Raw genomic sequence first — 13,761 nt, forward strand, 5'->3', positions numbered from 1 at the left:
TTGTTAGGATATGGGTTATGTCTTTCATTTCCCCTACTACCTCAAAAGACTAATCCAAATTATTTTTTGCTGCACTGAAAGGGAAATTAATAAATCTCAGAAAAGGAAATCATAGTTCCAGACTGTAAAAATATGGTTGAGTTCTGCATGTATACAAAATCACAGTATATACTATAGGACTGTGTATTAACACGTGATGTGGGTTGAATCCAAAAGTCATTTGTAACAAAACTGGAAAGGCAACATAGTAGCCCATACTTAGCACCTGGAAATACTGTCACCATTCATCAATACAGTGTTGGGATACTGAAAGCAGCAAAGTCTATCGCGATAATGAGTGTTTGACCATGGAATGTTTCCCAATATAAAAAAGCAAAAAATCACGAGAGACAGAGGTAAAAACAACAACAACAAAAAACAGAAGAACTCGGTCAGTTATTTGAGACAACTTACTTGTAGCCTAAAGAAGCTCTTCATATATGTAAGATTGCTACACATCCGTGTTTTGGCTGAAACCTCAGTGGACATAATGGACAGTTTCAAAGCCAATTAAAAGATAAACCTGAGCCCAACCGAGAAAACCATGAACATGGCAAATATTCAAGCCACTATACACAATGGAGATTGGACGAAAGCATTTTCTTTACTTCTGGCTCTGTACTCCAACAGTTCACATTTTCACATATGAATATGAGGCAAAACAACAGCATGTCAGCTTTTCTTTGAGGGTATTTATCATACATATGTTTTACTGTTCAGAAATGAAAGCACTTTTCAGAAATGAAAGCAGCCCCCCCCCCCACACACTTATAGTGTATTAAAGTAGCCAAAGGTTTAGTATGTGTTTTGGGTTATGATTTGCCCAATGTTAACTGAATGGTGAATGATGACTGGAGTCATTTTATTTCTAAGTGAGCCGATAAGTTGTTTCTGAACACTTCTAAATTAATCCGGATAGAGTGAGAAAGTTACTACAACAAAACATGCTAACCTCTCACCATTACCAATAACAGGGAAGGTTAGCATTTTGGGTGAGGTATGATCTTTGTGCCTCTGTAACTTTCTCATGATTGATTCATGATTATCCATAATCATGGTAGCATCCAACTTAATGTAGAAGTGTTCAGAAACATCTTGTGACTCCAAGATGACAATATATTATTCACCATTTAGTTCCTATCGGGCAAAACATCCTCTGAAACACAACCAAAAACTGCAAATGCATCCAACAAATTTGCAGTCACAAACTTGATAACATCATTGCGTGCAAGGATTATGGGACCAAATACTAAACTTTTGACTACTTTAATACACTATAAGTGAACTAGTCCAAATACATATGACTTCTTAAAATGGGGGGACGATATGCATAAAGTGCTTTCTAAACGGTAAAACAGATATGAAAATACCCTCAAATAAAGGTGACATTCTGTACTCTCGCCTCATTTGTAACATTTTATCCACAAAATAAATCTGGAGTATAGAGGCAAATTAAAAAGGTGAGTTTTACTGTCCAAATACAAACAGAGGGGAGTGTATACTCTTTAAACAAATAGTGCTGCAACATTTATGAGTGACCCTGATTTTAATAGGTCTGACAAAAAAAGCCATACATATGACATCAGATATGCCTTTAATATAAAACATGTTCACATTCTGTCCAGTTTGATGCGTAAAATAAGCAATAATGTGTGCCTAAATGAATAGCTTTTTCTTTTACTATAATATTGGACGAGCACGCGCACTGTGCATGCACCAGCATTGTTGACAAGTAGCTGAGAGTGCTATGATTGGTCCATTGCGATGGGTGTTTCCGCATTCTGTTGTGAGCTGTCAGTGCGAGTGTAACTTGGAAAGCGCACTGTCGTCTCTCTTAAGTAACTATCTTATCATCCATTCCCGGGGGACTACCCGTTAAACGGTTGAGATCCAGGATGCCCTATGTACTCGTTAGTACTCAGATCCGACTGGTTAGTATTCCTCATCCCGTCATAGCATACAGACTGCATCCTTGCGGTTGACGCGTACGCTGAAATGTTATAGAGACTAAAGACTTTGTAAAGGAAGGCTCTGCAACCATGTCGCCGATTTTGACGTGTAGCTTATTACATGGGTATCAGCTATGTCCATGTTTGCAACATTGTAACATTTGCAAACATGGAAGCGAAACAAATTCGAACTAGTGCATAGCAGCTCGCGTCTCGTTTCTTTTTCTTCAGTACACCAAATTAAAAACACGTTCACTGCTCAGTCAGATAAAGTATGTAGGCCTATTTCTGTGCATAACCATAACTGGTAAATTGTTATAGAGATTGTGGATGACATGCCATGCATATTTTCGGTGTTTGTCAATGTATTTCAAGAATGCAACGGAGTGTACAAAACATTAAGAACAGATGCTCGTTCCATGACAAACTGACCAGGCGAATCCAGGTGAAAGCTATGATCCCTTATTGATGTCACTTGTTAATTCCACTTCAATCAGTGCAGATGAAGGGGAGGAGACAGGTTAAAGAAGGATTTTTAAATCTTGAGACATGGATTGTGTGTGTGTGTGCCATTCAGAGGGTGAATGGGCAAGACAAAATATTTAAGTGCCTTTGAGCACACTGGTTTGTGTCAAGAACTGCAACGCTGCTGCGTTTTTCACACTGAACAGTTTCCTGTGTGTATCAAGAAAGGTCCTTCCTAATATTGTGTGTCAATATTAGTAATGTGTTAATGTTTTGTACACTCTACACTGTGCACACACCTGAATATCTGTTTTTCAGGAGACAGGGCCAACCATGGTAGGAGATGAATACTCTGACCCAACCATAATGAACTACCTGGGAGCCAGGAAAACCACCATGCTGGGGAACAATTTGTGAGTGTTGAGTATATCTCACTGTATGTCTCCATCCTTACGGCCAAGATTATGACAAACCTCTGAGCGACGGACGAATGGTGTAGTAGTGGTATAAGTTGAACCAGGAAAGGACATAGGCTGTTGCTCTGTAGTTTGGGAGCAGACAAGCAGAGCTGATCGAACAACAGGGAAGTGTTGTCATTGTGGATCTGCCACAAGTGCTTTTGGGAAATGAACCAAGGTGTGGAGGGAATAATCACAAACACAATCCTGGCTCATTTAGCCGAGTTCTCCTGCGTGTTCGCACTCCTGACAGAGTTCACAGAATGAGTTTGACATTTTACATCTGAGAAAAAAACTAAACTTTCTGCCCCTTGCAGCTCGGAGTACCACGTGGATGAACCTCCGCGGTTGGTGTTGGACAAGTTGGAGAAGATTGGCTTCCGCTTGGTGACGATGACAGGCGTGGGTCAAACGCTGGTGTGGTGCATGCACAAGGAGACTGAGTGACCTGACTGTGGATCAATGACACTGATAGTGTGTCTTGGGCCACAAGGTTGTGGTGGTAGTGTTCTGTCCAATGAGGAGCAAGAGATGATAACCTATATTGTATGTATTACATCAAATCAAGGATGGATTCTATACATTCATTTTGCTACTGTTCTTTGTGATGTACTGGTCCTTTGTCTTCCATTTATTTATTTTTTAGCAAGGGGTGCAGATTACTGAATTTCGAATGATCAATTCTCCAGATCGGTATTTGCCCCGTTAGCAAATGTGTGAATTTGTATAATGACACTACTTGTCCAAAATCTTTTGTACTCCCATTCAAACTCACTCCAATGTGATGGAGCAGCTACCAAATGTGTGTAGTGGCTTGTTCATAATCTATCATAGCAATGGGTTTAGAGTTCAGGGAAACAGGACGATGTCAAGAAAAGTACATTCCAGAGAGGAATGTAGTTCACTTCATTACTAACTGAATCTGAATGTCAAGAGTATGATGTTGAATCAGTTCTAAAGTTTTACATTGCCTTTAGGCCAAGCAAATATTCCTCTATCCTGAATCCTATTCCATTTTCTCAAATGCTCTGTAAACAGGTGTCGATTTAACAGTGAACTGCTTAATTATGGGCCATTCCCAACATTGCAGAGAGAAAGAAAATAACATGTAATAAATACAATGAATAATGATAACTTGGCTATATACAAGGGGTACCAGTACAATGTACAGAGTTATGAGGTAATTGAGGTAGATATGTACATACAACTAAGAAATAAGTGACAGATAAAACTGTCAAAAGTTGGTGTAAAAAGGAGCTGTGTGAGAATATTAGTTTTCATATCATTGGTAACATTAGATGCATGTGAAGAAATTATAATAAAGGTGATTTGATATTTGCTCCGTGGCATGTCCCAACTCTCAAGGAGTAGAGTTTACTTAAAAGGACAGGTTGGAAGTCTGATCTCCCGGTCTGCCATCTGTCAGTACAATATGGTAAGCATTACATTTGTTGGACAAATGTGTCATGCTCTCTGAAAAAAAAGCTCTAAACAAGCCATTGGAACTGTGCCTTCACGCCTCAGGTTGAGGGGAAATATGGCACGTCTGCAGTGGTTTTTAGACTCTCAAAGTGGGCCAGTGAGACCTCAGTACATAGGGGGAAGTTAGTCGGGTCCTGTAAGTGTGACAAGTGTGCTGCAGACATGCCTGGTGGAGACCATCTGAGCCAGCACTTCTGCTGCTACTGGGTGGTTTCATTAGTCTCTGGGCTGCCAGCGCATGTCTGAGGCTAACCCCAGATCACCAAGCCTTCGCCAGGCCTGCTGCCGTGACTTGGCCACAATTTACACCCAAATATCAAAAGGGCCCCTAATTTCTCCATGCGGGCGCAACTGTGGTCGGTTCCAGGTTCTGCTGGCATCTGAGGAGATGCCAGCTTCCACACGGACAGAGGATCTGAGGAAGAGGATGCTGTGAAGATGCCGCTGGAGGCTTCTCCTGTTGATTGGATGGCTTTTGTTGGGACACCACATCTTCCTGTTTCATTTCCATGCAGCACAATCCGCTGGCACTGGGCACGGTCAGGATATGTTCCTGGAACTGTAATTGTATTCCCTCTTGTAATTTGGACTCAATGTTCAGCTTTTTTCTCTCGGGTATGACAGGCCGTCCATCAAATGCATAAATAGAACCATCTGATTAGTGTATATTGCAGTAGAAGAGGAGAGTATGGGGAGAGAAGTGTAGGGACACGATGGCTCACACCACAGCTGGCCGTTGTGTAAGAGAGCTGCGGCAGGCTGGGAGTGCCGGGGAGATGGATCACTGGGTTGGACCAACCAGCTGGCTATGAGTCTCCAAAATAACACGATGACAGGAAGAAACTTCACACAGCCCCAGGAATAGACTACATTATACCATAGTCCACTGAGGGACAACATACATCTATTTTGTTTTTGGATGTCCCACGGAGAGGACACTGTTACAAATGTTTGTTTCTCTGGTCAGAGTGACTGTAGCCTAGCTCAGTGTGTCAGGTCCTAAATAGAAGTGGCCCAGACATCCCAGCATTCGGGTGTGACATCAGGAGACCTCTTCCTCCATGAGCAACTCATTTAACAGCCTCTGTTGGGAAACTCATCTGAAACCACAACATTCAGGCAAGAGAGGAACGGTCATGATACTGTATGAATATATCTTTCATGAATACCAACGATTTCAAGGAACAGATGTATTTATTGTAGCACAACCAGTAAACAGGATTTACATTTGATCTTCAGTTCAGTTGATTTCACTGGGATGACCAACTAGTCATCAGATTATCTCTTCATAATACTTTCAAGGAACAGATGTATTTATTGTAGCACAACCAGTAAACAGGATTTGACAGAGGAGACGAGGGTGAATCGCACTTAGAATAGGTATATTTTGGACTCGCTAACTACAATGTCAAAGTTCAGTGCAGGGTGGTACTAAAGTCTTCAGATCAAGTATCAGCCTTGAAGTTGTACAGTACCTTCGATATACAAAACTCAAACAATCATAACCACCAATAAAGGGCCTCGAGTATATTCCCATTTCATCACATGGGCCCACAAACATTCCCTTGAAAACATGCCTACAGTACTACCACTCCCATCCCAGGCTGATTGACAGTTAAAAATGTAATAGCCATAATTTCCCCATCTTCTTTTCACATGGTTTGTGGTTTACACTGTTGGAAGACAACTTCAAATTGCATTAAAGGGAAACGACTCAGTCTCTTTGCTGCAAAGATTGTTCATTACCCTAACGTTTTACAGTTTGAGAAAGTGATACTGACAGATGCAAATTACATGATTGCATCATTTAGATGTTGGATGGCCCATTTATTTGGGGTCTTTTGCAATATGTTATGATAACATTCCTTGTTAGTATAAAATTCTTCTTCCCCTGTTCATCTTACAAGTGGTTTGGATGAAAAAGTACACTGGTTGAGTTTACATTAGAATAGTAGCTGGTAGTAATTCAGTAAATGACAAACCAGAAACACACCCGTTCTTTAAAAAATACGTTTATTCAACAGATTTTTTTTTTTTTTTTTAAACACAGATGAGATGTGCTTTATGAAACTAAAGCATCAGGTGTATAGTAAACTGTAGTTTAGTTGTGGCTGGGAAGAGCTGGTCTGGGGCCAGGATTCATTCAAAGGTTCATTGAAGCGCGGAGATCACATTCACAGTATAGGGTGCAGATGTCAGCTCAAACGGAAATGACCTTCAAATGTCAAGCACCGCACCCTTACAGAAAACACACCTTGGATTGAATCCCGGTCTGAGACTGGATCTGGGCTGGTACTATGCTGCATCCTCCTCGTCCTCTCTCTGCATCTCCTCTATGAGTCTCTGTCTCTCTGATGCTTGTCTCATATTCATCAGCACCACGCTCTCATAGTCCCGCTCACTGCTCAGGGCGCCCTGTAAGGGTAGACAAACAGTCAGATCAACAGGGACAGGCAGGCAGAGGACAGGTACAAAGCATTTACAACCTGTGATCTTTACCACAGTCATTTCACCAACTTTACCTTAGTTACCAGTGTAAAACGGTCGATGTGAAGAAGCAAACCATGCTAAGCCATTGCATTAATAATGGGATAACACAGTGCAAATACAAAAACAAGCTCTACATGTGACATAAGTGTGCAACAGAGCATGGACCAAATGATAACTGTCGGTCACTCGTGGCTGCTGTCTGTTTTTTTCACGACAGGACCAGAGAGAGGAGAGGACAGGTGCGGGGAAGGGAGGAGAGGACAGGTGAGGGGAAGGGAGGAGAGGACAGGACAGGTGGGGGGGAAGGGAGGAGAGGACAGGACAGGTGGGGGGAAGGGAGGACAGGACAGGTGGAGGGAAGGGAGGACAGGACAGGTGTGTGGGAGGGAGGACCGTTTCAGACATACAGTGCCAAAAAGTTTGCCCCCTCTCTGATTCTCTATTTTTGATACTAAATGTTATGATCTTCAACCGAAACCTGAGTTTACCCCCAAAAAGATACTTATTTTATTTATTGAATAAAAAATTCTGCAACACCCAATTCCCTGTGTGAAAAAGTAATTGCCCCCTTACACTCAATAACTGGTTGTGCCACATTTAGCTGCAATAATGACTGCAACCAAATGCTTCCTGTAGTTGTTGATCAGTCTCACAGACAGACAGACAGAGAGACACACAGTAAGCACTAGGCTGCACGGTAAGCACTAGGCTGCACGGTAAGCACTAGGGGCTGACACACACAAGTATGCAAAGACACGCTTACCAGTGGTGTTTGGCGGATGTGACAAATACAATTTGATTTGATGCATGTGCACACACACACAGTCAGTCAGACACACGCACCGCCCCTAATCCTCAATGGAGGGGGGGAGGCGGAGTGTCCACAGAATAAACCTGTTTTATAGGATTAGATGGAGGAAGTCTGCTGTGCCAAGGAAGTGTCTCCCTAACAAGCCAGTGAGCAGAGAGAAGTGAATGTGAGAGAGACAGAGTGGGACACAGAAGAGAAAGGGGAGAGAGAGAAAGTGTAGAGAATGAAGGAGGGTAAGAGAGTGGCTCGGTGAGGTAAACCATCTGGAAAAGATTACTGGGACTCCAGCATCCACCCGTGTGTACGAGAGAGAGGGGTAGGAGAGAGGAGGAGAAAGAGGGATGGCGTGGGGAGGCAGGCTCCCTCTCCATGCTGTTGGATAGACAGCTGTGATTATCATTCCAGTAATGTGAGATCAAGTCCTTGTCTAAGATGTAACCATGAAATATCACGCAAGCTCACTTAAGTAAATAAACAACTGTTGCATCTTCAATTAAACAAAACAAAGGGTGTAACTGTGGGCCGGAGGGAATGCAGTCCCCCCCTTCCACCCACCATACACCTTTACTCCACACAGACCTCTACTGGCCATTCTCTGAAATGCTTATATGAAAAACTAGGCTTATTTGGACACTAATACTGTATGTCTCTATTTATTTCCCATGTAAGGTTAATAAATATTCTATTGGTTCACTTCCCATGTAGGAGGTGAGCTCGGAACACAAACAGGTGTCTAAGGAGAGTGACACAGTTCTCCATAGATGAGAGCCGTTTCCTTGCCTGGTGGGCTCACACTCAACGTACGCGTTTAGTCTGTGCAACCCTGACTAACTTAACACTTGGGGAGGTGTGTTTGTGTGTGTGTTGCCCCATAAACACACCAGCGGCTGGAGAGAGACTAGGGAAACCACATAAGATAAACAATGAGTCCCACAACAAAGAGGACCAGGCCAGCACACTGGCAGGATGACAAACACACACACACTGCTCCATTCCATGCTCGTTCGCTCAGGGCTGACTAACAGCACTGATATCACTCACGGCCCGGAGCCTCCCAACAGCATGCTACAACCTGACACCAGGCCAGCCGTAACATCAGCACCATACGCCAGGCAGGGCGGTGAGTCAGGGTGCTCCACAGCAGTCGGCAGGCTATGCTGCAGGTGGCCAGGCACAGTATTTTCCCCCACAGACAGATGGGATCAGGAGATCTGCTCTACATTAGACCCACCTGTCTCTCTGTGTGTGTTTGTCTTGAGTTACACACAGTTCTCTCACTTTTGTTGAAAAGTAGTATCTGATCTGGCAAATGATCATACAAGGACTGTATTCCTTCCTTTTTATTTTACCTTTATTTAACTAGGCAAGCCAGTTAATAAATTCTTATTTTCAATGACGGCCTAGGAACAGTGGGTTAACTGCCTGTTCAGGGGCAGAACGACAGATTTGTACCTCGTCAGCTCGGGGGTTTGAACTTGCAACCTTCCGGTTACTAGTCCAACGCTCTAACCACTAGGCGAGTGGTTGCCGCCCCTTAAAGTGATAGTTCAAGACTTTGGCAATGAGGCCCTTTATCTACATCCCCAGTCAGATGGCCAATGCACAGCTAGCATGGGGGTGATAAGAGAGACTTCCAGCTCTTCTTCTCCCCCTCCTAAAATCACTCTCTCCCCAGCTCATGACAGAAGTAAGTCTCCCGGGGGCTATGAGGACCTGATGATGTCATGAAGGCCTATTATGTGTCATGGACCTGAGACGGAGCTGGTCTGCACGCCTAAATGCCTGTCCAGAAACAGACTAGGAGCCATCAGCCGACAGCCCTCATTAACCTTAAATAGAGATTTAAAAGGAGTTATTGTGTTTGTGTACAGTACTGATAAACATAGAAGTATTTGAATGATTTAGACAAGCCTGAAAAGGACTTTAAGCCATCACCTTCTTGCAGAACAATCTGATCCACATCGCCTCGCTCCAGTTTGCTTTCCCCCTCTCACCAAGATCCACTGCAAGCAACGAGACATCCTGCTTCAAGGTGTCTGAGACAAATAGGTTTAAACGCTACGTGTGAACTATCTTCTTTACAACAGCTCCTCCTATAGACTACGGTACTTCTACCAAACCATAGTGGTTGTCCAGGTAAATTACTGCCAGGTCTACAATAATACAGACGGTACTGCCGTCTGCTGAAACTAATCAAGGGGCCATTTCTCTGCAGTGTGTGTGTGTGTGTGTGTGTGTGTGTGTGTGTGTGTGTGTGTGTGTGTGTGTCAGTGGGTTATGGAGCCGGTGATTTATAGGAGCCAAACACTTATTTAGAGATCATTAGGGGTGTGTTTGATATGTGCGAGTGTATGCCCAGATGCTCCCGCTAACTCAAAAAAACACACACTGGGCAGGAGGATCGCATATGCCACAGCCAAACTAAGATTCCTCACAAGAGTAAATTCAGGGAGAAGATCAATCATTTTTTTGAGGACAGACAAAACGATCTACAGACCGACTCCTTGTAATGATGGAACAAATACTAACTCATAATACTGCAATAACAGCTATTGAAATAGGCTCCAAGTCTACTTCCTGTGTTGTTCAGTAATTTCCACAATTAGTCCTGAAAACATGGTTTATGGATGCCATTCACAGGCAAAGGCCCTTTTCCCTGAGAAGGAAAGCTAACCTATAGAAACAGGAACATACTGTATTTATGTAATGCCCTAATAACTGCTGAAATGTAGCGAGAAGACAATAGACTTCTCTGAATGAGGTTTAACAGCCTTGAAAGGGCCAAACCACGCAATAACTACTAAAACCTACTGTAGCAGCATGTGACAACGGACTGAGGAAGCTGTGTGCAGGTGGTCGTAAGCTAAATGAAGAGGTATTGGTGTCTAGGTGAAAGCTCTGGTCCGTGAATAGTGTAAAGTGTGAAGGAAGAGCCAGTCAGCACTAGATTCGGGGGGCTGTATAGGGCTGGATTTGAGCCTGCTGGACAGAGAGGGTGCATTTGGAAACCCATAAAGGAAATAAACAAAATGAAAGAGAAATGGAAGTTGAGACGTGAACTCCCTGTGCTCTGGCATTTCCCTGTATGATGGATGTGTTGGGGGATTCTATGACAGAGAGATGGGGGAGAGGGCTGTTCAGCTATATAATATCCAACAATACATCTTTGTAATACCAGAATGATGTCTTTCACATCAGGGCCTTCCGGGAAAAGCCCTCTGATTGCAACAGATTTGATTTTAAAACACTGGGGCCACTAAACCAGCAACAATGTAGAATTGAAACCCTCAATATCCCAAAAGAGACATGACAAAAAATGAAGTGAAACGAAGGTTAAAGTACAAATACACAAAAAAACATTTCTACTGTGTGTGTGTGTGTGCGTCTGATGAGGTCTGTACTGCTGCTTTGAGCATGTGTTATGGTTCCTTATCTGCTTAATGTGCTGAACAAACAGCAACTGGAATGCAGCAGTCCACACACTGTTTACTTCAGAGCCCAGACATTCAAAGAACCCTAAATATCAAACCCTTCATTTAATAATTACAAATAATTCAGTGCCAGGAGACACAAGCAGGTAAACATTCTCAGACTTCCCTGACCTCCCACGGAGAACGGCACACACACACACACACGTCTGGTCTGCTAGTCTGCAAACACGGCAATGAAGCATTTCTTATACAAATCTCACAGTGGGGGAAAAAATCAGTGTGTGTTCCAATCATAACAATACACAAGGATTTGAAATGGAACAGGCAGTTTTATTAGAGGACATGGTGTAATTCACGTCACGTATCTGTTAAGATTGCCTAGGTAAAATGTATGGGATGGTATAAGACCACCCCTGGAATTTGGTCCACAACTGTACATGAAGACAAGAGAACTTTGTCATGTTACACAATGAAACTTCTTCAGATGCAACTAAACTGCCTATCCTGAGGGACAGAGGTCTATCCATTCAGTCAGGTGAGTTTCAGTTGGAGCTCTGCCACAAAGCTCATCACTGTCTATCTGACTCACTCATCATTGTAGAGCGACAGTTACGACACAGGCTCTCTCACTGTCTTGTGATGGATTTTACTGGTTTGCATCCATTGTTTCAATCCTGTACAGATCTTCATTATACACTATCAGGGCCACAACCGAACTGCTGTGTATTCCATGTGAGAGGAAACATCTTAACACAGTGAGACACTGCTCTGTGTGGTTCACAAGACAAGAACACACAACAAAAGGCCCAAATGAATATCCACAAAAGCCTCAATTTTGCTTTATAGAGCCAGTCAAAGCAGTACCTGTAAGCATGTTTTCCAATTACAAAAAAAGCAGCATCCTAGGTTTGAGGGAGAACATAGTCAGCCCAGAAAGACCACAGTACCAACACTGCTCTGAGAAGGGAGAGATGGAGGAGAAGGCAGTCAGACACCCATTCTATTCTTATGGACAATGGTACTCTTATGGTAATCACATGGTAATTACCCCAGTCTGGACAATGTACTAAACACAAACACGAGAGTAAACACACCTCAAACCACTGGTCTAATGGTGAGCTCTGTGTAGGGTTGTAAAATTCCTGTAACTTTCAATAAATTCCCAGGTATTCACAAAGTCCTGGTTGGGGGATCCTAGAATGAGGAGGGAACAAGCAGAAATTCTGGAAACCTCCAACCAGGTTTCCTGGAACCCCAAGGAATTTATTGAAAGTTCCCAGAATTATGCAAGCCTAGCCCTGTGTGACCACATCACCACAGATAAAGCACGCTATCCTCTCCCTTGACGGTCTGCTTGCATGAAACCATGGCTTCCCAACAAAACAAAATAGTGGACGGGGTAGGGATGGAGAAAAAAAATACTGAATTGGGAGTTATTGAAATGCTCAGTTCCAGTCTTGGATAAATGATATGATAAGGCAGTTAGTATATTTGCGTGAGTAATTGCATCTGTTAAAGGTCTGTTCTGGCGTTAGGGAGTTAATGGGGAAGGAAGGGTGGCAGGAATGTGTTTATTGGAGACATTTTAAAAGATCTGATCAGTAAAGTCATCTTAGAGACCCAATTCAGTATATACAGTACGAGTCAAAAGTTTGGACGCACACTCAAGGGTTTTTCAAAACTATGAAATAGCACATATGGAATCATGTAGTGTCCAATAAAGTATTAAACAAATTTAAAAAATTTATATTTGAGATTCTTCAAAGTAGACACCCTTTGCCTTGATGACAGCTTTGCACACTAATGCCATTCTCTCAACCAGCTTCATGAGGTAGTCACCGAGAGTGCATTTCAATTAATAGATGTGCCTTCTTAAAAGTTAATTTGTGGAATTTCTTTCCTTCTTAATGCGTTTGAGCCTATCAGTTGTGTTGTGACAAGGTAGGGGTGGTATACAGAATATTGCCCTATTTGATAAAAGACCAAGTCCATATTATGACAAGAACAGCTCAAATAAGCAAAGAGAAACAACAGTCCATCATTACTTTAAGACATGAAGGTCAGTCAACCCAGAAAATGTAAAGAACTTTGAAAGTTTCTTCAAGTGCAGTCGCAAAAACCATCAAGCGCTATGATGAAACAGGCTCTCATGAGGACCACCACAGGAAAGGAAGACCCAGAGTTACCTCTGCTACAGAGGATAAGTTCATTAGATTTAGCTGCACCTCAGATTGCAGCCCAAATAAATGCTTCAGAGTTCAAGTAACAGACACATCTCAACATCAACTGTTCAGAGGAGACTGCAAAGAAACCACTACTACTAAATAAACCACTACTAAAGGACACCAAGAAGAAGAAGAGACTTGCTTGGACCAACACACACTAGCAATGAACATTAGAACGGTGGAAATCTGTCCTTTGGTCCAAATTTAAAACTTTTGTTTCCAACTGCTGTGTGAGACGCAGAGTAGGTGAACGGATGATCTCCGCATGTGTGGTTCCCACCGTGAAGCATGGAGGAGGTGTGATGGTGTGGGGGTTCTTTGCTGGTGACACTGTCTGTGATTTATTTAGAATTCAAGGCACACTTAACCAGCATGGCTACCACAGCATTCTGCAGCAATACGCCATTCCAT

At 42.8% G+C, this 13,761-nt stretch overlaps 2 protein-coding genes across 3 annotated transcripts in view; one reads left to right on the top strand and one right to left on the bottom strand.

The window, feature by feature from the left end:
• The first annotated feature begins 1,816 nt into the window (after positions 1 to 1,816).
• Positions 1,817 to 4,250, top strand: gchfr (GTP cyclohydrolase I feedback regulator). The gene is made up of 3 exons (XM_064928322.1): positions 1,817 to 1,970; positions 2,772 to 2,866; positions 3,229 to 4,250. Exons 1-3 carry the CDS (start codon positions 1,935 to 1,937, stop codon positions 3,356 to 3,358), a joined length of 261 nt encoding a protein of 86 aa, XP_064784394.1. The 5' UTR covers positions 1,817 to 1,934; the 3' UTR covers positions 3,359 to 4,250.
• Positions 4,251 to 5,563: 1,313 nt separating this feature from the next.
• LOC135508256 (dnaJ homolog subfamily C member 17-like) overlaps positions 5,564 to 13,761 on the bottom strand; it is a 59,562-nt gene continuing 51,364 nt past the window's right edge. The window contains exon 11 of one of the 2 annotated variants that reach the window (XM_064928320.1): positions 5,564 to 6,808. In XM_064928320.1, coding sequence (XP_064784392.1) covers positions 6,689 to 6,808 — 120 coding nt within the window. In that variant the 3' untranslated portion in view covers positions 5,564 to 6,688. The remainder of the gene's footprint in view (positions 6,809 to 13,761) is intronic. The other variant, XR_010450774.1, reaches the window with a different exon arrangement.

Source organism: Oncorhynchus masou, chromosome 21, assembly GCF_036934945.1.
Source record: "Oncorhynchus masou masou isolate Uvic2021 chromosome 21, UVic_Omas_1.1, whole genome shotgun sequence".
Classification (NCBI taxonomy): Eukaryota; Metazoa; Chordata; class Actinopteri; order Salmoniformes; family Salmonidae; genus Oncorhynchus; species Oncorhynchus masou.